At 37.8% G+C, this 25,939-nt stretch overlaps 1 protein-coding gene across 7 annotated transcripts in view; it reads right to left on the reverse strand.

Moving 5' to 3' along the window:
- ptprfa (protein tyrosine phosphatase receptor type Fa) overlaps nt 1-25,939 on the reverse strand; it is an 89,346-nt gene that overhangs the window by 27,351 nt on the left and 36,056 nt on the right. For 3 of the 7 annotated variants that reach the window (XM_087783823.1, XM_087783825.1, XM_087783822.1), the window contains exons 5-13: nt 25,282-25,470; nt 22,879-22,896; nt 20,048-20,158; nt 12,476-12,745; nt 10,823-11,404; nt 8,971-9,107; nt 8,687-8,831; nt 4,002-4,307; nt 2,176-2,369 (exon numbers count right to left, since the gene is read on the reverse strand). In XM_087783823.1, coding sequence (XP_087639949.1) covers nt 2,176-2,369; nt 4,002-4,307; nt 8,687-8,831; nt 8,971-9,107; nt 10,823-11,404; nt 12,476-12,745; nt 20,048-20,158; nt 22,879-22,896; nt 25,282-25,470 — 1,952 coding nt within the window. The remainder of the gene's footprint in view (nt 1-2,175; nt 2,370-4,001; nt 4,308-8,686; nt 8,832-8,970; nt 9,108-10,822; nt 11,405-12,475; nt 12,746-20,047; nt 20,159-22,878; nt 22,897-25,281; nt 25,471-25,939) is intronic. The other 4 variants (XM_087783826.1, XM_087783824.1, XM_087783827.1 and 1 more) reach the window with 3 other exon arrangements.

A 25,939-nucleotide genomic window follows, 5' to 3' on the forward strand; every position in this document is an offset into this window, starting at 1 on the left:
AGGAAAATACCTGTAGTGTGTGTCTGTTCGTGTGTGTCTTTCTGTGTGTGTGTGTGTCCATGCATGGCGTTTTCGATGAGTGAAATGATGTGGGTGCTATAACAGGCATCCTTCTCGCACAGATAAGACAGGAATGCAGCTCATAAAAGAAATAAAAACAGGAGATTAGAGGCGAGTATTTCTGCTGGTGGTTACGCAAGTGTCTGATCCTAAGGTGAGTCCACTTATCCATGACGTGCATGGTGGTGCCTGCTGACAAGATACTGCTGTCCGGTGGTACAAATACCTTCTCAGATTTCTCCTCTCATGGCTGGTACTAATGCTAAATTCTTGTGGTTTGGAAGTCATTTTGAGAGGGTTTTAAACTACTCATATTTTTATTTAGGTGGGGGTTTGGGAACATTTTGATGGCACATGAAAGTAGAGCAGAAGTCACCACGAGCTGCACCGATGGCACTGACTGAACCCAGTGAGATACTTCCCTTTCGTCTCTGACATTAGAGCCGACAAAAGTCGCATGCTTTAAGAAATAACATAAACGCTGCTCATGACATACGTCAAAGACAGACATTTCTTTACTGATGAAAAAAAATGTCTTTACTTTAACCATGACTTCACCGGATGAGAATCATAAAAGAGAGTCAATTAAAGCTGTTTGTAGCTGCTGTAGAAGTCTTTTGCTGACATACCTCCCATTGTATTTTCCTTTAAATAGGTGTAACTCAATTTCATATAATGTAATATTACTACACGTGTCAATGGCTAAATGTGATTCATTTTATTGTATTTGTGATTTGATTGTGCAGTGACCTTGAGTCTCATGAAAGGCGCTTTTAAATAAAATGTATTCTTATTATTCATACAAATTCATTATTTTACTCAGTGATGCCTTTAAATATTAAATATTCCCGTGTTGTGTTTTGTACCAAACTGGCAGTGAAAGTTTCTGATTCTATACATGAGTTTCTTGTTGAGGCAATGATAACATAATAAAAAAGAGTATTTAGCTTGATTTCTTTACTTGATATTATACTTTTTGCTTATTGTTTTTGCTTGATGGCCCCTCACAACAGCTACTGTATAAATGTGAACCCTGAGAAAAAAGCAAACGCCCACCATAGGTCTAGTAGGTTTAAGTAAAAAAAAAAGAAAAAGGAAACGATAAATACGTCAAAATGTTATCAATAGAATTTGTTAGGACTTACACTGTTTTCAAGCCTGATCATTTACAGGATCAAAACCTTGTTCTAGAAATACTTAAAGTGATAGTTCACCGAAAAAAAACTAATTTTCTACTCGCCCTCATGTCGACTAAGGGTTGGGATTATTTTCAGAGAAATACGTTCCTTTTTAGAGTTATAGCCAAAAATGTATGTATATTTTAATGAAGAAACTAAGCGCTCAGGGACGAACTTCCTCCAAAAATACACAACAATAAAACACTTAAATACCTCCATACTGCTCGTCTGTAACGTCCATCTTGTATTAAAGCCTCGACGAGAAGAAAAAATAAAACAAGTCTATATTTTATGCTCATTTGTGGCAGGCGTTGAAGGACTAACAGCACTCCAGGTAAATATCGCGACCGCTTCCAGAGCGCACACAGTCTTTCTACATGGGAAGTGCTCACAATATTTACCCAGAGTACTTCAGGTTTACATGGCTTGAGACTGTTATAAAGTCTGCCACACACGAGCGTAAAATATTGATTTTTTAAAATTCTTTCAGCATCAGTTTTTGGAGGTATTGGGATGTTTTTAAGTGTTTTTTTGGAGGAAGTTCTAGTTAGTTTCTTAGTTGCTACATTAAAATGAACAAACATGTGTGCCTTTAACTCTAAAAAAGAACAGATTACTCTAAAATAATCCCAAACCTTAGTCGACATGAGTGTGAGTAGAGCATAAGTAAAGTTTGAATTTTGGGTGAACTATCACTTTAAGAGATCTGTAAAGGTAAGGTGGGTGACCTTGGAAAACAGTTTCAGGAAATATGTCATTACAATATTTACTTAATGGCAGCAAAACACCAGTGAATTTCCGTTCAAGAAAAATCTTTGTAAGTGTTACACTGCATTATTTTCCACAGTTTTGTTGAAGAATGGAAGAGAAAAACAGCTGCTGTAACAACTCATAGCACCTGCTCAATGTCAGTGTGGTCAAGGAAACAAGAAGTCACCTGTGCTTCTGGTAGAGAGACGTCGGTGATGACTGGCTGGCCATGGGGCTCTCCGTTCTCCAGCCTGGAGTAAACCACCTGGTAACCTCTGATCTGGCCGTGGTGCTTCACAGGCAGGGGGGACTTCCAGCTCACCCTCAGCGCAGTGGAATTGATGGCCTCGACCTCCACCTTCCTCGGAGGAGCTCCGGGCACTACACCACAAGAAAACAAACAACATCCAGTTGTACCTTTGGATCCTTTTTTTTTCTCTCAACCAATTGAAAAGGAAAGTCGAAGAAAAGCAGACGGTAGAAAGAGAACTTTTCAGCCACTACAAGGAAAATATTACAGTTGAAAGTTTGATAAGTGATTATATTTTTAGAGGAAAAACTCTTTTATCTTTTGATGATTCTTTTAAAGACTTGAACACCATAGATTATTTCCAACCACAGGGTTCTTTAGGGCACTTGATGCCCTACAGAAAGATAAGACTTGATTTTTCCTGAAGCAACATTAGCCTGTGCCTTGTTTGGTCACATTTACTTAATAAAATAATCTGTAAACTAGTTAAAATTATTAAATCAGAGGCTCTATATTGGCCATCTTGTTGCAGAGAAACCAGCCCAGCGCTCCTGCTGACTTTGAGTAATCACAATTTTTTTTTTTTTTTACGTAAAGCTGGATACAACCCTGTTAGTAATTTATTTTTCCCCTAAATATCAGTCCATTAAAAAAAAAAAATGCTGACATTATTATAAAACCATTTGTATTAAGACGGTCCTGGTAACTACTTATGAAGTTGAATAGATGAGGATTTTTATCTTCAAGAAATATTGTCGGTGAATTTTGAACCAAAAAATGTATTTTTCATTACAACAATGCAGGAAAAAAAAAGCAAAGGAAGGTGAGAGGCCTTGTCAGCAAACAAAATGTTTTCCTAAATCACAACGAGCAACAGAAGTATTTCCAATCATCATTCTCTGCAACTGAAGCAAGGTTTTTTATTAAAGTCACAGGTCAAAGCAACCGAAAACCGAAAACTCTCTACGGATCAGAATCAGTCCTGGAAGCTCCAACAGAATATATTTAAAACCTCAGTGTTTCCAACCGTATTGTAAATCTATCTATCAGAACATGTATTTTATTTATAAATAGATTCTTAAATCCTTTACATTTAAATTCAGTTCGTCGGCTATCAAAACAAAATTTAAACGACCAGAGAAAAGCTCATTACTGCGCTCACTGGGGGTAAAACAACATGTCTTTATGTAAAAGACGTCTTTTCTTGTCAACTTTTTTTTCTCCTGAAATAATCCCTAAATGTGCTTTTAGGTAAGTGTCCGTTTGTTTATCTCAATTCTTCTTGCCCGTCATCCCACGTCTCAGTAAGTGGTGAGAGAAAATGGTTCTTTTGTTTTGGGTGATTTGTTTTGACAGAAAATGTTTTTTTTTTTTTTTTTTTTTTTTCCCCAGCCGGTCACAATCAAATGCTGACAAATAACAATATGAGACGTTTGTGCTCTGCTTGTGTGGTATAATCTTCAGATGTTGATTTTAAGTCTGGCCTCCCTAGAAGGTTGAATATAACGGCTCCTTCGTACCAACTATTCAGCATGACAAACTTCACATATAATGGTCCACAAAAGTCACACTCTTTAACTTTTAAGAAGAAATTGCGGCAGTAAGGAAAAGGTATCAGGACCAGCAGCTCTAAAGTGTCCATACATTCACTGAGAGACTTAATCAAAATTATTTGACAGTAAATCGAATGCGTTACGGTTAAAGAAGTGATGAAAAAATAAGTAGTTTTTAGGTTAGTGGCTCCCGGCAGCTCCTGAACGTACCATCTTCCTGAGTTCTGATGCGGGCCGTGGGGCTCTGTGGGCCGGGCCCGACATTGGTGTGAGCCCTCACCCATACCATATACTCAGTCCACCTCTCCAGGTCTTTCAGCACATAGCTGCTGATATCCGCGGCGATGCCGGTCACCTGGTGTCGCTCGGTGTCCTCGCCGGCGAGCGCTTGATAGGCAACAGTGTAGTGCACGATCTCCCCGTGCTGGCGGTTGATGGGCGGAGCCACCCAACTCACCTGGACGCTGGTGGAGCTCAGGCTGAGCAAGCGCACCTCTTGAGGTGGAGCGGATGGAGCTGATGAGAGGGAGGGATGGATGGGTCAAGAACACAAAACAGAAATGATGGGAGACACAAAACATCCTCTGGACCAGACATAGGCAAAGTTTTTATGCGGCCCTCATGAGGTCACGGTAAAACGACAAAAATGACAATTTATAAATGTCTCTGATTGCTAATCATTTTTTTTTTTTTTACTGTTTGATGTCATTTTAGATCATTGAGGATTTCTTTGTTTTATTTTCCTTTTCTGGGTTCACTTTTTGAACTTTTTTTCAATATCATATTTCTAAAAGAAATGTGTTTAAAAATAATCTTACACAATAAAAATAAATTAATTTAAGCTCATTTAGCTTTATTTTATGATGTCACTTAATCTTTTCCATTCCGGCTTAACAGCGTGTCTATAATTAGCCATTTCCACTTGAATGCACATTTGTTTAATGCATATTTACTGTACATGTTTTCTTTTAAGTTTGACCCAAATAACTATTTCATGTTATTTCATTTAATATTATTTATATTGCAATGGTTACCACACATTATACAGGAATAACTCATATTATAACCCAACAAATTATAAAATATTTTTCTGTAAATAAAATGAATGAAAAACTATATTCTGTAATGTGCAATCGAATAACAGCTTAAGCTTGCGCTCTATAAATATAATTGACTTACTTAATTGACTTATTTATAATGTCCTTCCTAATTCATATTTAAGCTCCTTTTATTCAATCCTTTTTCTCTTTTGGCCTTCTGTCCCCTTACAGTCCCAGTATGTAATTTGGCCCCTGAGTAGATACAGAATATTTTTCCACTTGAAGTTGATGTTTTTTTGTTTAAGCATAATGTAATTGTTCCTAGTGGAATTTTTCCTTCATTGTCCGGTCCAGAGGCAAAACAGAAAAAGACAAAAAAAAACTATAACGTTAGAAATAATGGCGATTGATGAATACAAAATAACATACATTTGGGATTTGGTTACTACAAAAGTAAAACAAAACACAGGTATTAACTGAAGAAACGAACGAGAATGGGTTTCATGGATGAGTGGAAGACCACCTTCATTTCTAGATCTTCTTTTTTTACACAACTTTTAAGGTAACATCTCCAGGGTAATGTTCTTGCAAGTGTTTACAGAGCCATACAGCAATTCCATAAACACAAATAAATATTTTTAAACAGAAAAAACAAGCAAACATCTCAGCTTGTTCGTCTGAAGAAAAGCTCAAGGTCATTACTGTATAGATGACCTTGTTTTCCTGCAACTCTACACATTCACAACCTCAATCACACTACAGTTCGACTCAAAGAGAGGTTAATCCGGATTAAACTTTTCTTTTCTTCCCGTGTCTTTTCTTTCTGAGCAGCAATCATAGTTATACATGTTATTAAAGCAGCTATGAAGTTCTCTCGCAGTAAATATTCACTGCGTGTCTCTGCATGTCCTGAGGGCACTTTTCGGGCTCGGTCTGTGTTTTGCAGCAACCTAACAGCAAACAGCCCAAAAAAAAAAACAACCTGTTCAACTCTCCGGGCTAACCTATTCTTACAAGACCTAACAGGAAGGAAGATTTTTACGGCTACAAAAACATGCTGCCTTAGGACTGTTTATTGGCATAGCAACACTTTTCATAAAGACATGTTGCTCCTCCAATCATATACCTGAGCCAATAATAATAATAGTTATAAAACACTCTTAACATTCTGACTTAATTCCATAATCACAGTCGATGTCTATCGTTTTTATCGCTTTTGCAGTTTCATAAAAACAACAATTTGGCAGGTGTGATCAACTGAGATTTGCTACGAGTTTAGAATAAATCCACTCGAAAGAGGTTCACATTTATCACCTCAACTGGAATTCATACAAACTTGCAGAGAGAAGAGCAGCTAGTCATTTACAAACCTTGAAACATGTGATTTTAATTACCGACACTAAACGCAGAACCAAAGGTCTGAAAAGTGGAAAAATGATTTGGATACTTTCCATACAAAAAGAAAGAGAATGAATACAAAAATGAACCTGTGTAATAAAGCACCGGCAGGTGAAAAAAGAAGTTTTATTCCATTAAAAACATCAATTGGATATGAGTCTCACCTGAATGATTCATGCGAAATCTATGTGGCTTTCAATGAGCCTTGTCTAGCATAAATAACACCTGAAATGTCAATTTAAGCCTGATATTATCAAGCTTGAAAGGTCATACATTTCAAAATTGCCACTTTGTTTTACTAAATATCAAGGGAAATGAAGCCTCAATCATTTTACAATCCCTAAACTCAGCCAAAAAAAATGGTGTAATGACACAATAAAAAGATACAATTCGCTAACCTCACCACATTTATTTTCGTCTGCCACAAAGAAGTAGAGAAAAATATGCATACAAGTTTGGGAGACAAACTTCACTAAGAAATGACTCACGGTCACCCCAAACCCAGTATTACCTCAAGCTACATCATATTTACTACTACACTGCCAACAACCAAAACACAAGATGATCACAAAAACTATAGAAAACCTTTTCAGATTCCAACTGAAAGAAGAGATGGTAAACTAGATGTATTCATATTTTAGAAGTTCAATCTTGGCACAGAGTAACAACAGCTCAGCAAAAGATATCGGTATTTATTATCAACTTTTAACTTGAAAATAACTCAAATAAGTTTCTTTCTGCAGCGCTATCAGTCGACTTCTTAACAAAGTCTTACCCTGTTGCTTTTAAGTGAGAGTAAACTTCATGGTGAGGTTGAAAAAGCTGCCTCCGGTCACAGACAGAACATCTAAGCTGCTTTTAGGTCTGGTTATGGATTTAAAAACAAGAAATCCACCATTCCACCATCTGGATGCTTTTTCTGTTTCTGCTCTTTCTTACCATCAACCATATTCATAATAAAGTTCTGCAATTTATCAGACAGTCCATTTTTAGAAACCAGTAGCTTCCACAAGGACAGAGAATAAAAGTAAGAAAATGCATAATTTTGAAAAGTGCACCATTATTATCGATAGAACAGATTATTCAAATTTTCTTAACATTCGTAAATTGAAACATGAACAAATATGATATTATATTATTGACAAAGATGTTTTAAACATAGAACCAGATTAGAAAAATACACTTGCCTAGTCTATAAATAAATAAACCATAAACTGTGTTGGATGATCAAAAACATCAACTCCGAAGTAAGACTGTGGAGACCCAAATACACATTTTCCAGATACTTTTTTGTTTGTTTGAGAAGACATGCTTGTTTGGACTATTATAATTGTTTATTTTCGTGTCTAAACAAGAAGGATCTGTCTCGCCTGCAGTTAATACAAATCTCTGCAACGAGAATTCTGACCCGCTCTAGTAGAAGAGCTCACATTTCCCTGATCCTTAAAACTCAGCCTTACACCCCAGCTCGGGATCTTAGGTCTGTGGATCAGAATCTACTGATGGTTCCTGAACACGGTTCCGGACCAGCCTTGGAACGATCTTCCTCTCTCTCTTTTTCATGGATCTACTGACTCCTTCAAGAAACATCTTAAGACATTCTTATTTGTGCAGGCTTTTCCCTGATTTTCTTGGGGCTGCTGCGTTTGTCTCTGTGTTATCTTAGCCTTTTAAAGCATGTGACCCTGGTCTGAGAAAGGCGCTTTACACATAATAACTACTTACTTACTTACGTTTGTTACTGGGCCACACATATTATAGTCTTGTGCTGATTAATACTGAAAGGTCTGAGAGGTGTTTTATTTTGAAAAAATATAATTTACTCTCTAAATAACATTGGCTAGATTTTGTTTCTTGTTTTGATCATATCTACACATAAATAAACAAGTGAAAATATATGAAATACAAACTCCATATGGGTCTAATCTTTTTGCAGAGAAACCAGCCGACGGCCAAGTTACAAATCTATTCATAACAAATAAGCAAAGAGATATTTATTTACAACGTTTCAAATCATTAATCCACCCTAAAGACAGTGATGCCGAGAAAGTGCAAGACTGGTGGAACGTACGAGAAAACGAAGCATCGAGAACCGACAAGCGTCGAGATAAGCAAATAAATAATCAGGTATGACAAGAAAAGTGCAGCTACAACAAATGTTGAGTGCTGACTCCTCTCCATCTGCCGCTGCAGTCACAACACATGCAGCAGCAGACGGTTTGATCCGCTGGCATTCATAAAAGAAGATGTGCTGCCGGATACAAACAATACATTTATTTTCCTCACATTAATCCATACATTAAAATCCTAAACTTTAAATGTTAAATCTTCAAACGTGGATGACGTAGAGAAGGTCAGATCATTTGTATTGAATAAAAAAAACGGTGTATATTATTGTATATATTGATCATCCAACACATATATAGTTAATTGGTGATGACAGAGTCTAACACTTACTGGACTGGGCGGTCCGACATTCGACCGGCTGTGTAAAGACGCCTAAACCCATCTCAGAACGTGCGGCGAGGGAGAACATGTACAGCGTGTCTGGCTTCAAGCCATCGACTGCGTAAGATCCCGCCGGGATAAAAGTGACGCGATGCTGAAAAAAGAAAAGAGACAAACAAACGAAAGATGGTGAGGAAAGCAGTTGACGTTTCTAAACTCATAAGGATCTTTGGTTTTCTAGCTCACTTTTATTAAAGCTATTTCTATTTGTTTTCGCTTTACACATGATGTACCTTCTGATCTGGAACGCTGGCCTCCCAGTAAAGCAGTTCAAACTCCGTGATCTGGTCCTGCACGGGCCACAGCCATGACAGCATGACCCGAGAGTCCAGCTCAGCTTCTGCATCCAGGCCTGACGGCTGCGCTGGGACTGACGCACGAGAAGAAGAAAAAAAGAAGCAGACAGGACGGTGAGCCGCAATTCCACCGACGACGGAGTCAATGAGGTGAAGCTTCGGAGATCAGCTGGAAGCGCCGAACCTCCTCCTGTCATCACTATTCATAGCAGAGCAAGTGAAGTGACAGAGTTTTGAAAGTGTCGTTTGCCTCCGAGTCCCACTGTGTGTGGGGAGCGTTCACTACAGAACGGGTTTGTGACATCGAGGTGTTCACGGAGGACGCTGCCCCAAACTTTCTGCAGACATCCTGACGACTTCGTGACTCCACGTCAGGAAGTCACTTCCTCTCTGTGAAACATCTGATGTGTGGAAGACACGAGGAGCTGCAGACTCCGACCTCACCGAATTTACTTCTTAGGACAACGAGTGAAATAACATGAGCTCCTTCTCTTGAAACATTTCTATCACCACTTATTACAGGAAGTAGGCGGCCATATTTTTTCCTACTTTAAGATTTGAATTCATTGAGTTTCTATTTTGAAAACGCAACTTGAATAACACAAAGCCACACATATTCAAGCAAGTTTTCATTAGTAAAAAAATTGTTTTAAACTAAAGTTTAATTTATCAAGGTCATTGCCAAGTAAAGAAGGAAAAACCTGTGAATACTTGTGTCATAAGCAACAAGTTGCAGATCGCTCTAATTTTTGTTAAGCCATGCCATCTTAATCTAGGCTGATTCAACAATGTGCAACATTCATCAGTACGAGTTGAACGAGACACACTGTTGCGATAAAATCCATTGAGACTCTACCTAGAGAGCACAGTTTAAAATTGAATATTTAAATGAAAATAGAAAAATATCACAAAAAAAAACAACCAACAATAAGGACACGTTATTCAGCAGAGGTCCTGCAATGCATGCTGGGAAGCACAGTATTACAAATATTAATGAATCAAAAATGATCAATCGGTTATTTTATTTTTCTATTGCCCAAGCTGAACCTCATCATCAATCATGACCACCTGTGTTCCAGGTAAATTGTTTTCCTGCTGGTTTGCAGTTATTTATCTCATTCCCTTCCTTGGATTATTCCTATTGGACTCACTGTATTTTTCCCTTGTCGCCTCTGTTGTCCGAGTGCCTAATTTGTTGTAGTGTTTTGACCTGTTTTGATGTTATTTTCTTTGTTTCTTGACTTATTCCTGTTCAGTGGACACTTCGGTTTCAGCAATTTGAGATACTGGATTCTTATTTTTTCTTCGTTTAGTATTTCTGTGTATGTATTTGTGTTTTTTAATGATCAAATTGTAGTGTATTCCATCTATAAAGCTTTCTGCAGGTGCACACAATTGTACATTTTGAAACATGGTTGAAAAAAAGTAGTAACTTGTTCAGAAAATATTGATTAATTTATTCTTTATAGTGATAATTTTCTATTCATGTGCAACATTTCTTCACACAAAGTTACAGGAATTTAACTTTTTAATTAAATGTGTTTGTGGTATCCCTTGTGTCGTCTCTGAGTTAACCTCCATGCACTTCCATAAATACATATGCAGTGGTGGAGGTCGTTCACCTCGACCCAGAAGCAACACAAGTTCTACCTCAAACACATTTGATTTTGGGACTCCGGGTCACCTTGACCCTGAGATAACACAAGGGTTCAAAATGAAGATGTATCTCCGCAATCAACGGAACGCTTTTTAAAAATAATTTGTACCGAGATCTTTGCTGGTCACCTACCTCCTTGCTGAGTCTTGATTAGGACGACATCCGACGGCGGTCCATCCCCCACGGAGGTAAAGCCCAGGACCCTCAGACTGTACGTGATATCGGTGACCAGGTTGGAGACGGTGGTCAGGTGACTGTCATCGGTGTTGTGTTTCTGCCAGGCGCTGAGAGGAGCGTTGTGGTCGGAGCTGTAGTAAACTCTGTAGCCTCGGATCTGCCCGTTGGCCTCTTCCGGAGGCTCCCACTGGACCAGCATGGTGCTGGAGCTCAGCATCCGCGCGTGCACGTTCAGCGGCGGCGAAGAAGGCGCCTGCTCGCTCGTCCTGGTGACCACGGTGGCGCTGGACGGTCCGCGGCCAACGTTGTTGACGGCCAGGACCCAGAACTCGTACTCGGAGAAGGGACTGAGGCCTCCGATGCTGTAACGGGTCGTTGCGACCCCGTCCACCTCCTGGAAGCCGTTCTCGGACAGCTTGCCGCGGTACTGGATCACGTAGTAGGAAACGGGCTCTGGGTTTCCAGAGTCCCACGTGAGAGTGACACTGGTCGCCGTGGTTTCAGTGACCATCAGAGAGGCAGGAGGTTTGGGCAGAGCTGTGGAGACATGGAGAGACGGTGAGACTTCACTATTATCCTGTATGGCAGCTGTGGAAACTTCAAGTGGAAGATACACTAGTTCGAGTATTCAATGGTTGAATTAAACTTTGATTTTACTTATTAAAATGTAGTTATTAAAGTATTTACTTATTTTTAGGACTAAATTAATTCATTTTTAAGATAAGTTGTTGTTTAATCATTTAATAAAATGATCCAACAATATTCTTTTACACATAGATTTAAATTCTAAAAACGTTCATATTTTTAAATTCAATATTAAAAATGTTGGTGTAATAGTGCCAACTTCTAAAGAGATATTTTGAAAATAGTTTTGAAATGTTTGATATTTTCAATAATTCTTCATTTTCAAAATGTTTCTAAATTCAATATATATATTTTTTTTTGTTGCCTTTTAAATTCATCATAAAATGTTGGTGCAATCTTTTTATGGAGGTACATGTTTCTTTAGCATTCAGTAATAAAAAACTATTTTTAATAAAAAAGAGCTTACTTTAGTAATTAAAAAACATTTTTCTAAACCGTTTTCTTTGATTGTAGTTATCTTTTTTGTAGCACGGCCATATTATGAGTAGGAAGTTTAATTCAATCACAAAATAAGTTGCTTCGATCAATTGAAGTCACTCCTTTTTTTTTTTTTAAATCAAAGTGAAAAAAGTTTTATTTTTCATTCGTTTTTTTTACTTAAAAGTACTTTACAGTAACTTTATTTTGATTGAATAATTAAGAAACACATCTACCTCCATACATTTCTGGTAAAAGAAAAAGTTAATTAATACTTAATAGATTTTAGCTTTTTTAGATTCAAATTATTTTCAATATAAATATAATTGAAGTACATTCTTAAAAAAAAATTGAATGGTTAAAAAAACCAAAAAATTGATTCACTAATTATTTTTCTACAGATGATATTTTTATGGTAGTCGTAACATCTGGATCTTATCCCAGTTTCTCTGGGCAACCTTTCCATAATAGATCTCAAAGTTTCAACCTCTCAACAGTCTGATGCCAGCGATACACTTCCATAGATACCCTCGGCCCGAGACTGACCTTTGACCGTGATCTGAGCGGTGGTCTCGATCATGCCCAGAGAGGACATGGCCACGCAGGTGTAGTTGGCCGACTGCAGGATGTTGGTGAGTTCGAGGACGTTGCGTCCGATGGGCACCTCATCTTCCCGGGTCAGCTCCACCTCGCCACTGATCCACTTCACGAAGGGCATGGGGGCGCCGACGGCGACGCAGGTGAGGTTGACGTTGCCACCGGGCATGACCTCATGATGGGTGGGGGGGATGGAGAAACGGGGGGGCACACGGCGTACTGCAGAGGTACAGAGAGAGGGCGTGAGAGCAGAGGAAGAGGAGACGGTTCAGAGGGTCTCTGGGCCTGGATTCTACTGAGCACTAGGGTGAGTTCAGACCTGGGCAGATACAGTGGCCCTTAGACTGTATTCTTGTGGCCCTCATGAGGTTAGAGTAACAAATAGAAAACTGACATAGCATCGTTTGACAGCTAACTCGTTTTTTTTAATTATTATTAACAATGAATTTATAATTATTGCTTTTTTAAAATCTTTCATTGGCCTTTTTGATTATTTCTTAGTATGACAGAAATATATGAAAACCTTTCTGAACTTTTCTAAAACTAAAGCGTAATATTTTGTAAAGTTTTGTCCACCTTTTATGATTAAGATGTTTGAAGTAATAGAAAATAAAATACAAAAAACTACAACAGTTACAGCAAAGTTAAATAACATATTTTTAGGTTTACCCATCATATTTAATTTACCTCCTTACTTTTTTTTTTTTTTTTCTTGCTCAACAAACATGTTATTTTCCAACCATGTTGATCATCTGTTGCAGTGCATTATGGGACTTGTAGTAGGGTAAGATGTGGTGATTTTATTTTAATTTAAATATATAATGCAAGATGTGGGAGATGTTGCTGGTAAAAAAAAAGGGTATAGCAGAGGCTGCTAATCTTTCTATGGCCATAAAAAGTGTATACAAGTACGAGTACAGTATCATGTGACCCTGGCTCCAGAGGTTTCTGTGCAGCTTTGGGGTCAAACCAGCACCTGTGCTGATGCCAGAGATTCCAGGAGAAAGTGGATACAGCTGTTACATTGTGTCTCTCCTTTCCCTGATGTCACCGAGCCAAGCATGTGTGTGCGCCTGCTTATTAAAGATGCACACAGTTGGCTTGCATAAGTCAAGTGTTCGTTCTCTTACAGGAAACGTTAAGCTGTTGTGGGGGTAAGTGGAAGACTTACTCGGGGGGATCAAAAGGCTTTATTCAGGGCTGCAGCGAACGTTAGCTGGAGTCGAGGAGCTGCAGCCGCTGAGAGAACAATGATAGAGTTTTGAAGTACTTAAGAGGGTTAAATGTTACTGTGGTGGAATGAAAGTGAACCTTTCTGGTCAAACATCCTCTTTGATCACTTAAGAAGGAACATGAGAACTTTTTTTGGCATTTTGTGTAATAATTTGCTGCTCCTAAGTTGTTGTGAGGTCAAATAGAACAATATATTTAGTTCAGCTTCATATAGAAAATAAATAAAGCGGCAACAATTTTAATGTGTTGGTTTTTAGGAGTAGAGGATCTTTTAAAAACAAATAAAAACGGAACATAACAGCAACATTACCTGGTTGTTCACCTACAACAGAGAAGCTAAAGCTACATGGTCTGAAGTTAAAGTTACATCACCACAGTTAACCAGATATTTGAAATTCAAATGATAGATGTTCACCAAACATTTCAGCTTGACCTGCCCTGAGCCAAGTTTTTTTTTTTAAAGATCAGATTTGCGGCTTAAGGAACAATAAAAGAAACATTATTGAAGAATAATAAAACTATACACATATTCTTTGTAATAAAAAAAGTTTTGTTTGAAAACCCCTGTTTTGCTCTCATTTTATTTAGCTGTGCTTTATTTTAACAACGCAAATCAATAACAAATAAACAATATAAGTTTTAAAATAATTATTTCAAGTACTATCACACTTTAGTCCCAGAATTTATTCTAAAATGTAAATAAAATCTCCAAAACTTTTTTTTTTGTAGCCCCATAATTGCCTATTAAGCTTCAGTTTTAACCCTTACATTTTTTAATCTAATAATAATATTTTATATTGTAAATGTGATTATACTATATATATATATGTAGTTTAATCTAAAATCCGATTTTTCTAGACACTGTTTCAAACTCTAAATAATTTGACACATTGATGTTTCAAATGACTTATTTTGGAAAATGATGTAGGTGTTTTTAAATATTTAAAACTAAGTTTAAAGTGACTGAAATGCTTGATGATCATATTCTGGATGACGATAACATGCTGTCCAACACCGAGAGAAGCAAACAAGATACTGTATTAGTTCAGTAGGAACCATTTAGTGGCCATGGACGTGAGAGATGGTCACGATGCAATGACGACAAGTCAGTACTTCAATGTCTTTATCGACACCGGGATCTGGACGATGGCCTGATGAGTGAGTCGCGGACAACAGTGCTGATGATGAATCTGTCGGTTAAGTTGGGAGTTGACAATGCAACACAGACAAATCTAACTCATGCTGGAAACGAAGGACAAGGAAAGAGAAAGGTTGGACTGTTCAGTGGATGGTGGGATCGGATCTGGTCGAGCGGGAGGAGCAGCACAGCAGAGCAGCCAGATGAGCGAGACATGCTTCAGTGCACAACGTTCAACAACATGCTCAAAATGCTGGTCCAGAGGTGCCGACACGCAGCAAGGTCCGAGCTTGTTAACTCTCAAATGAGCATAAAAGTTATGAGCGACTTGATGTTGAGTTACTTTGGCAGAAGATTCGGTGTCAAACATGTTTAGTTGCACCTCATCCCTCGCCGCCCCCCCACATCTGTACTAAATAGGCCTCCAATGAACTCCCCCGAGCCGGAACACCACACCGTCTGGGCTCGCTGGGATAATTTTGACTGGTTCTGACGGTAATCGAATCAGAGGCAACAGACGGGAAGAAAAAATAAAGGTCAGGCTCGCTTAGAAGGTTCACAGAGTCGCCAAGAAGCCTGTTCAGGTTAAAAATGATGTCAGGACCTCCTGATCTCTGCGAACACTGAGGCAACACAAGCGACCATCAGTGGAGATGAAGACACAAGCACACGTTAAAGATGTGATCGATGACACGTCATGCAGGGCAACGATGACATGGTGTCCGTTGTAGGATCGTGTTGGAACGACAGTAAAGATCATATTAGAACTGATTATATTGTGATCAACTGTTTGACTTTCCATTCAGAAACCTTGACTTTCTTGTCTCTAAAAATCCATTCCCAGCAGACAAAGATGTCACAAGACTCAGATGCTTCTCTTTCCCTTGGTTCTGGATCCTTGTTGATGTTTTCGTTCAAACCTGCTCTAGTGATTATTAGTCTTTAACCACAGAAGAAGATACACTTGAACTGATTCAACACAACAACACAACAACGATTCTCCAAACCATGACAAAGTTTCTTGCTCGCTACAAACTAAAAAGCTAATTTAAACAGACTATGTTTACCTATATTTATGTAGACCATGACATACTTTAATAACCCATTTAAACAAAATAATTTGAGAAAACTAATTTATTCTGATTTTTTTTTTAATCCATCGACTTTTATTTTCCAAGACAGAAAATGTACAAAATATTATTCATTTTGAAGTCTGCACTGACTTTGATAATTTATTATTTTTATTTTTATTTTTATTCGCAAATTATTTAGCATCCTCTTCCCTTGTTTAGGAAACGTAATATTCATATTTTTAGCTTTTAACGTACATGTTTTTTACAGTCACAATCAAAACAATATTACTTTTACGTTTGATCAGATTGAAAGATTTGTAATATTGCACCTCTGTTTGTTCATGGTGGAAAATAAAAAGTCTTGAAAAAACAACAGCATCACACACTCTCAAAACACTTTTTTAGCATGATTGAGTGAAATGACAGCTGTCATACAATTAGACCCACAAGGTCGCTTCCGCTTCACAGGTTTGACAATGTGTGTTTCAATTGTACAATAAATAAACTAACCAAAGTTATAGTCATTAGACTGACAGCTCTATTATTATTATTATTATTATTATTATCTAGCTATTTTCATTTTTATACTTTTTAAATACATTTAGTTTTTGTCTGATTTTATTTATTTATAATGGTTTGTCTAGTTCACTGAAAATTATTAAAAAAAATTACAGCTTTTTTACTTTCTGTCCTTGGATTTATTCTCATTTTGAGGTTTTCTGAGATCACATAGTCATCCTCTAATGTCAATCCAAAGAAACCACTGCATGTTTTTCTTCCCTAAACGAGTCAACTCCACTGCACACACGATAGCTTATACTCTAAATTCCACATGATGACTAACAAAAAACAGTAAACTCTACCAACACACTACCCGTCTACCCTAGTACATAGTTAAAACTATCTTCTTCTCTTGTCTTAAAAGCTACCCTCTCCCAGTTGTTGCTATTCTATTCAAGTCCAAACAATTCAGGGACTGTGTGAACTTTCCTACAGCTGTTGCACAGATTCTCTGTTCAAATGTGATGAATAGTCTTGTGTCATTTCAAAATAAAAGCCATGTTTGAGAGTGACTTCTGATTTGTCATTCTGAGGCAGTGAAGATCAGAAGATAATAACCAGGGGTGTGGATGATGGCGGGGGGAGTCGGGGGGTGATTATGACCAGAGAGCCGATGAGAGTAGGAAACAAGCCATGCTTTTAAAAGAGTTCATACATGATCAACATCGCTTTGTCAGACACTTTATTTTTGTAAAGTGAGCACCAAGTGGAGTAAAGATTCGAGCTGAAGAGATAAACAAGACATTTGTTCTAGATCTGTCTTTTTTATCGCTTGTTAAGATGAAAAGAAAACATTTCTCTGAAATATAAGTAGACTGAAGACACTAAACTTGAAATGTTTGCCTCAATTACCTCTGACATTGTGTCCACAATCTTGATATATATATAAAATAACAGTGGTCAGGATCATCAGATTTAAATAGCAGCGATGACTACAACATTAACTAACATTTTAAACCATTAACCATTCTAAAATGGTTAGCTTGTTTATTTACACTCTTACTGTTACTTTCAATTCATTCTACTTTATTACTTGATTACTTTATCATTTAACTTTAATAAATCAAAAAAGAAAATTTGTGTTACATTCTGAATATGTATTCTGGATTTAAATAACTTGTCAAGAGATAACAACAATTGAGAGATTATTAAATTATAATTCCAATTAATGTCATTAATGCATTTTAATCTCACCTTAAAATAGCTCAGAAAAGCCTTTACCTTCAGTTTTATTCATTAAGTTAATTATTGTAAAATATCACAAGACTGATGTATAGTGAAAATGTCTTCATTAAGTTATTTATTGTTGTAGTAACTTACGTTCTGCTGTATTTGAGTTCCAAGTGTTGGTTTAACCTTAAGTTTCCACTAGCATGGGAGAAAAATAAAATCTAAACAAAACATAATATATATTTTTATGGTTTTAACAAAGGCCAACTACGACTGGTATTAAATTATCGTAATTAACCTCAGAATTTGACACAAATAATTACAAAAAAATGAGATATTTCCAGCAGAAATTGTTACAAAGATGCTCTTTATGAAAGATCGTGTCCCTCCAATTGTGCATCATGATCGTGCCACCATATTTAACAGTACATAACTTTATAAAATAAGGTGCTCACTTTACAAAAAGTAGAAACATGAGGCATAATGAGAGCAGGGCAGCATATTCTTAAGAGCAGTGTGGGGGTGCAGTCAGAGTTTTGGGGGCTGAAGGAGGAGCAGGGGTCCTGAGAAAGAGAGGCCGGGACGGGCCTGAGGCGCCTAGCGAGATGCCAGCGCAGCACGGCTCCAGTCAGCCAGGCCTCGGTTTTTAGGAGGATAAAGAGTGAAAGAACCAACCTTCCCGTTGATCTGAGTGGTGAGGTTTGGAATTTGATTTTTTTTTTTGTTGATGACAGAGTGCATGTCGATGAGGGGATTTAAGAAAAAGTGAAAAATCAAATCAACAGGGGGGAAATAATGAGTGGAGAGGAAGGAGACAAGGAGAAACAGAGAGAGTAAAACAGGCAAATATCTGCTTATCCAGTTGCTAACCAGAGAAACACACAGGACACACACTCACACATACACACTTCGAGAAGGTGATGAGGAGTGAAACATTAAAAAGTTCATTAGCATTCGTCAATGTGCAAGAGAGACAACACAGTTACACACGGTTCATCTGTGAGTAAAAACAAAGTTTAAAATTGACTTTATTTTTGCATTACTGACGACATTTACTGCTTAATTTATTAGGTCAACCTAAACCTGATCCTATGTTCACCACACTTGGGCTAATATAATTTTAAAAGGTTAATAAAATAGTTTGAAGTATTTGACATTCAACAATGAAGCTCTGTCAGCCATACATTTAATCTTAAATTACTGAATGACTTGTGTTTTTGCCATTGATTCATCCAAATTTATAATGTTTACTTTCGTTCAAGATGTGCCATGATTCAGGAACCTTTGTCACACGCAGCTCCTAGTTTTCTTGCTTTAATTTAGTTTACAGATGGAGTTACCTTCTGTCCAGGTCTGCCATCTGCTTGTGTATTTATACTAAAGTCTGATTGTTTCTCTACACTTCTATCACAGGAGGTAATTACTCAAATATAAAAATCGATCTAGAGCTGCACCTTCTATTAAGTCAGAGTGACATTTAAATCCCTCCCGGAGCGGGACGATACTTGCACTCGTCCTGCAGCGGCTGCGCAGTCAGAGAGAAAAAAAACCCACAGTGATGGCGGGATGCGGATTTCTTGGTGGGATAAGCGCTTGTGGGATGAACATCTACAATGTGTGGATGAGCGAGAGCTGGCAGTGAGTCGGTGACAGATAAAGACATGAAGACGATACGGACAAAAAACAGCGGAAGGTTTGGTTTCTCAGACGCTGGAGATGGACATGAGAAGATGAGCTCTTTTGGAAAGGTCAAAGGTTAGAGCGATATACAGATACAACAATCTTGAAAAAGAAAAAAGAGAAGCAGTTAATTCCACATTTCACCGTCCAACTCTCACCACTGACTTTCTGGAAATGCTGCGAAAATGACCGGATTAATCTTGAATACAACATTTTTTTGATTATATTTATATTTTCATTTTGAGGATGTGATGCTGGCGAAATGTCCACTCCTTGTTGACAAATCTAATTACACATTTATGTCTATTAATGACACTTAAATACCAGCAAACTGATGCACGATGGATAAAGGAATTTGATGTTAAAACTGATGAAAGTCTTAACATTGAAGAAAGTTGACTAAAGTATGATCACTGGCGTCTAAAGTTCTTTTTTCCAAATCTAATTTCTTGATTATATGTGAGCTAAGGTTTCCCCCCTCTATTGTTAGAATGACTCTCTGGCCCCTGAGGCACTAGGTGCTCAGGTGACCGGCTGAAACTGGCCCGACATGTCGGAGCATCCCCCTGAGAGGGTGAGGTTGGTCTGGTAGAAAGAGAGGCGACGGGTGACAGGAGAGATGAAGGTACTGAGGTATTTGGCACAGGAGCGAGCAGGACGACTCACCTCGCACGTAGAGGTTGGCGGGAGCAGAGTAACGGATCCCGGCGCTGTTGACGGCCACGCACTCGTACTTGCCCTGGTCCGACTCCTCGCTGTTCTCGATCTGCAAAGCTCCTGGAGGGCGGAGCCAAAGCGCACGAGTCAGGTCACAATTGAACTGGAGGTTGTTTTTGGAAGTGGAGCGATTCTCTCCACCTCAATCTCAATAAACCTGTCTGAGAAAATAATTGATGAGCATTTGTGCTTTTTTTAAATCGCACATTTTCTTTGGCTCAACTTTCATAAAGAGGAACATAAATATACCTGTCATATCTTTATAGGCTGATAAATGACAGAGCAAAAACACAAAAATAGTTGTTCTTTTTGCTCATATTATTAAACTTCACATTTAAATTACTACTCACCTATTTAGTTTAAATCCACACACATTTGTACAAAACATCAGATGAATGTGTGTTATTACATGGTGATAGTTACAAACATGCCGTGTTGACGAAAACAATATATAGATTCATATATATATATATTTAAAGAAATGCATCATGGGATGTTACAAGAATGTCATTAGAAACATGTTAAAAAAGGTGCGTGTGATCACATCCCATATGGAACTGATGCAGACAGTGAGTCCAGAGATGCAGGAGGAAGAACCTTCATCTGGGATGTATGAAGAAAGGACATTCCTTCTTAAATCAATGTCCTCGTTGCAGTAGCGCGAACACGCACACACACGTATATGCATGTCGAGCAGGACGACAATGTTCTCAGATCAGTGTTGGTTATGAGATGTAAGATAAATATTTTCTAACTTGATGATCATCTAATGGGATTTTTTAAAGAGAAAAAGATTCCTTCTCCCCTGAGAAAGTAAAAAAAAAGAAAAGATGGCGGAAGTCATTCGTTGATTGACCAGCCGATGTTGGTGGAACCATGATGAAGACCATGAAGCTGCCAGAACTTCCTCTGCTCTTAAGACATTCATTTTACAGAAATTAAAACGGTTGTGAACATTTTTCCCCCCGCTCACATTATTTGTAGGTATACAGTAGGTAAGAGGACAAATGACAAAAAAAAAAAAAATATATATATACAAATATTAAAAATAATAGTATGTCATATAAAAACACACACAAAAAAAATTCTGTTTAAGTAAAAATAATGCTCAATGACATTTTGAACTCACGAATAGGTTTGATTGTAAAAAGCATTGTACCCAAAAATCAAGAAAATAAGACACAATATTTTCCATTCATGGTACTGAGGCAGTCAGTGTCTAGTGTGTACTAGTGTGTACTAGTGGAACACGTTAACTGTCTGCCACTATGAAGAATGCTACAAAAAGAATAGAAGTGCTTTTATTTTGGTAGTTTTCCCTCAATGTTACTTTTCCTTTCTCTTTTTTTAAGATAGCAGTTTCTTCTTAAACTCCCTGGTTCCAGTCCGTGGTGTCCTCATGACTCCACAGGTAAATTGACCTCCCTATTATTCTTTTTTTTTTTTTTTTTTAATCCTCACATCTTGGTTAATCTTTTTTTCTGCTTTCTATCTCGTCTTTTGTTTGTTTTGTGTATTTCCTCCTGCTTTTGTTTCTATTTCTTTCATTGTGTGATTGTTCGTACTGTTTTTCATGTTCCTTATTTAACGGTTAAATGTACTCCTGCTTTGTTTGGAGTGTCTCTACCTTCAGTCACTCTCAGTTAATTCCTGGTTCGATGACATCCATTTTCTATTTGCTCCTTTTTTGCTTGCAGTGCAATAGTGTTTTTAATATGTCATTTAAATTCTATTACATTACTGTTTTATCATTGGCATTCACAAAGTAGGCACATTTTCTACGGTCGAAGATGTTGTGCCAGTCGACATTTTGTGCTCTTAAATTGGTATTTTAATAAGCTTAAATTAGTTATAAAATGGGAATCCAAAGAACTGTGAAATACATGGAAAAAACTAAACAAAGAAGAAAGTAGGCTATGGTGAATGACTGATTTCATGATAAAAAGGGGTTATCTTGTAACTTGAACTCATGTTTTAATTTAACAATTCATTTAATTTAAATTAATATTTTTTTGACAGCAGCTGCCAAAGGGTGTGTGTGCCATGGATGAGATATGTCTTAAGTTTCTACTTTTTAAACTGTCGTAACAGCATTGTGTAGAATTACAAAACTAAAGGGTAATATTTTGGGTAAAAAAAAGGGGGAAAACTATCAAGAAAGTGTGCAATGAGAGGTTGAGCATGTGCTCAAAAGTTGCTCATCAGTATTGATCAATGACTTGACCCATGAGCAACATTTAGCTTTCAACTTTAAAACACCAATTTTTAATATTCATTAAGAAAAAGTGAATGTCACTCAAGGTGAACACAGATTATGACAGCAGCGAGAGGAATTAGTCTTCTCAGAGTTTTGCTCAAGGGTAACTCCACTCACAGTTCTTTATACAGCACTAAATCTGAACGAAAATGTCCTGAAGCGCTTTACACATGTAAGAGTCGGATGAATAGTCGGTCTTTATTTACTCCTTCTGAATGAGAGCCGAGCACAAAAAGTGCATGAATTATATTCAGATTTACCGGAGGTGCCTACAGGAACAATTCTAGGCCTTTTACTAATGCGGTGTCACGACAGTGACGTTTGTTTCGAGCACCATTTTCTTCCTTCCTTCACGCGAGGGGCTGCTCTAGAGACAGTTTTGGAGGCAGAGGAAGTGTCGCAGCGCCAGTGCAGAGGACAGACAGCTGGGAATGTGGACACGGACGTGAGAGTAGGAAGAGGACGGAGGCAGTGGAGGAAGACAGAAGGATGGGGGGACATTGTTTTGACCCAGCATTCTTACCTCTGATTGGTGTACCACCTGGCGAGGTAAATTGAATGCAAATAAGATTAGAAATAAGCATTAGTAGAAAGGCGAGAGAGAGAGGTGCAGGAGAGCAAAGGAAGAGAGGAGAAATCAGCGGCGATAAGAGTTGCCGTTTGTTTCCCCAAACAAAGACTCTTTTTGTCTCAGTTGGAGTTATGATCAAAGCCACAGAAGTGCTTTATTTGAGTCCTACAACCACCATTCATTAGCGTTTGTATTTATAGATCCTTTATTTAACACATCTATGGGTGGGACGCGTCCCAGTATTGATTTAAACTTTGGCCCGTCATCTATTAATCAAGACGCTTGTTTCTTTGAGCATATCTGGAGCAACCTGGATTCAAACCTATTCTCTTGTACTTGCTGACGCAACACAAAGAAACTCGCTGTTGTGACCTAGAATGACTGATTCTGCTTTAAACTTTGGAGATTTGTGATGTTGCTCAGATGATCTTAGCGGTGAAGAAGTTGCGCAATACTAACAGTAAACTAGGTTTTCTATAATTCTTAAAATGTCAATTCTTAACTGCCTTACTTTTGCCCGTGGTTATATTGTTATGTTTTAAAGTGGTTAAATCAAATTGTTTCCTACAACAACACAATCTAACATTCATGACAGTCTTTGGTTTTCTGCTTAATGACATCACACACATCAACAGGTTCATTAATCCACTAAAGAGCCAACACTTAAGTAAGTACACAATAATTCGCTTTAAATGATTTTCTAATCATCTAAATTCAACTTAAACATACATGAATATTACTCCAACTAGATTGACATTAGGATGCTCTGCTACTCGAACCAAACCACTGACGGGTAGAGAGAGGTGACGGAAGAGGAGGGGACCCTGGAAGCTGTGTGACCCCCCTATGGGGCACGGTGGGGGGTCATCAGCAGCTCTCCGAGGGCTGGCTGATCCATCCGCAGAGTTCTGGCATCATTGTGAAAAATAATTAGAGTTATTATGTTTTCACAATGTTCGATTGAAAGGGTTTTTGTTAATAGAATCGTAATCTGGGATGAAAGCTTTTTTTTCTTTTTGCACAGCAGTGCTGAGTGCCACCAATTGGAGCTCTTCACACCTTTGGTACATGAATTAAAAGTTGAACTTATTAACAAAAATTCAAGCATAATTGGCACAAATGTTCAGTTTACTGACTTGCACACATTTCAGTTGATATTGTGGTTCTTGTGGATCTTCTGGTTACTTATGCTTTTACTGATAATTGTGTAATTAGACTTGAAAACATCTTAGTAACAGATTTTGACAGGTGTTTTGAGTGTGTAATTCATCTGCCAAAAGAGGAAAACAACAAATACAGATAAAAATTGACAAATATTTATGTAAGTGTATCAGTCCCATCAGAATTTTGAATGGTTGAAGTTAACATTACCATAATATTTTTAATATTGAAATGTTTTTTCTATTAAATTATTATTTTGTTATGAACTGAATTGCAAATTATTGAATCAAATTAATAAATAAAAACAAAAACATTTAAATATAGAAACTATTGAATTCAAGTATTCAATAAAAACTATCCAACTTTTCAATATACAAATTATTGAATTAAAAATAAGTTTAACCTTTATTATTTTCTTGTTAAATGTTTCAATGACAATAATGCACAGCTCCAGTTACCACGGAAGCATTTGTCCAACATGTCCGTTTTCTTCTTGAATACTATCGCAGCGGCAGTTTAATTTCCTCTCGCAATAGAGTTAGTTCTCCAATTTAAAAAAAAGAAAAGCAAACGACTCGGATACTGTGCAATAGTTGTGCGTCAAGTGTTCGTCCTCCTCGACAATGGTAGCTGTGGGAGTAGATTCAAGACAATAATAAGCTCATTCTCTCAGCTGGCAAGCACTGCCTCGTGATGGAAAACTGGATGGGCGTCGCACCTGCACTGTTTAAGCTGCGAATGATCATTGGCAAGACTTGCTTTGTTTCTCTCAGGAGGCCAGTGTAAGGGTCAGATGCAGGTTATCTGCCGCGCTGCTTTTCTAAATGCAGTTATTGAGTGTTCTCTTGCACATGTAAGTTGGCTCCTCGCGGAGATGCTCGGCTCCAACCTTGATATTCATAATCCCGGGCCATCGCTGCATGGCTAATAAATGTCATAATAACTTCTGGCATGAATAAAAGAAAGGTTGCGCTCCTTTATTTTGTCTCTAAAAGTTTTTGCAATAAAAGTTAAGAGCTTTTTTCCTCCCATTTAAGAGGCTTATAAATAAACAGTTACACACCTGACACACTCATCATGTCAAATGTCTAAAGAAAAAGATATTTAGTTTGTATTTCAACAAGTATATGACACTGATTCCTTCAGCCCTGTGTTCATGGAGGGAATTCAAGTCGACCACGGTCAACACTGTACCTGAGCGGAGCTGCTTTATACGACCGTTGCTGCTGCTGATGTCCACAGGAAGGAAATCTTTGAACCAGAAGATCTCCGGGTCCGGATTACCGCTGGCGGCGCACAACATGGTCGCAGTGCGGGTCCTCTCCACCACTTTCAGCTGGGGTCCCATGTCAATGGTGGGGAACCCATGAGGGATCTGGTCCTCTAGAACAACCCAGAAACAGAAGAATCATGAATGATGGCCAAGATGAAATGGTGACAATTTTGACTATTTTATCAGCGCTCAGTCATTCTCAGTCATTCGCCTTTAAAGAGGAGGATGAAAAGGAATAAGAAAACATCTGATCCCACAAAAAAAACAAGCCTGAGTTTTCTCAAACTGCTTTAGTCCTGATGAACAATTGATGAGATTCTGCTTCAAAAGAGCGATTTTGAATCATCATGAAAAAGAAGGCGCTTTAAAAGAAAATAAAAATGTGTCAATATAATGAGGAAAGCAAGATGGTGAATAGAAAATGGTATTGGTGTTGATAAAGTTGAAAAACTCACAGCATTGAGAAAATACAATCGTTTTAAAACTTATTAGAGCAGCCTTGATATTGTTTTCATGCATATAAATCCGTGGCTGCACTGGGTAACAACAGAATTAAAATGATTTTATTCATAGTTGCAG

This window comes from Callionymus lyra, chromosome 2 (assembly GCF_982586985.1).
Source record: "Callionymus lyra chromosome 2, fCalLyr1.hap1.1, whole genome shotgun sequence".
Taxonomy (NCBI): Eukaryota; Metazoa; Chordata; class Actinopteri; order Syngnathiformes; family Callionymidae; genus Callionymus; species Callionymus lyra.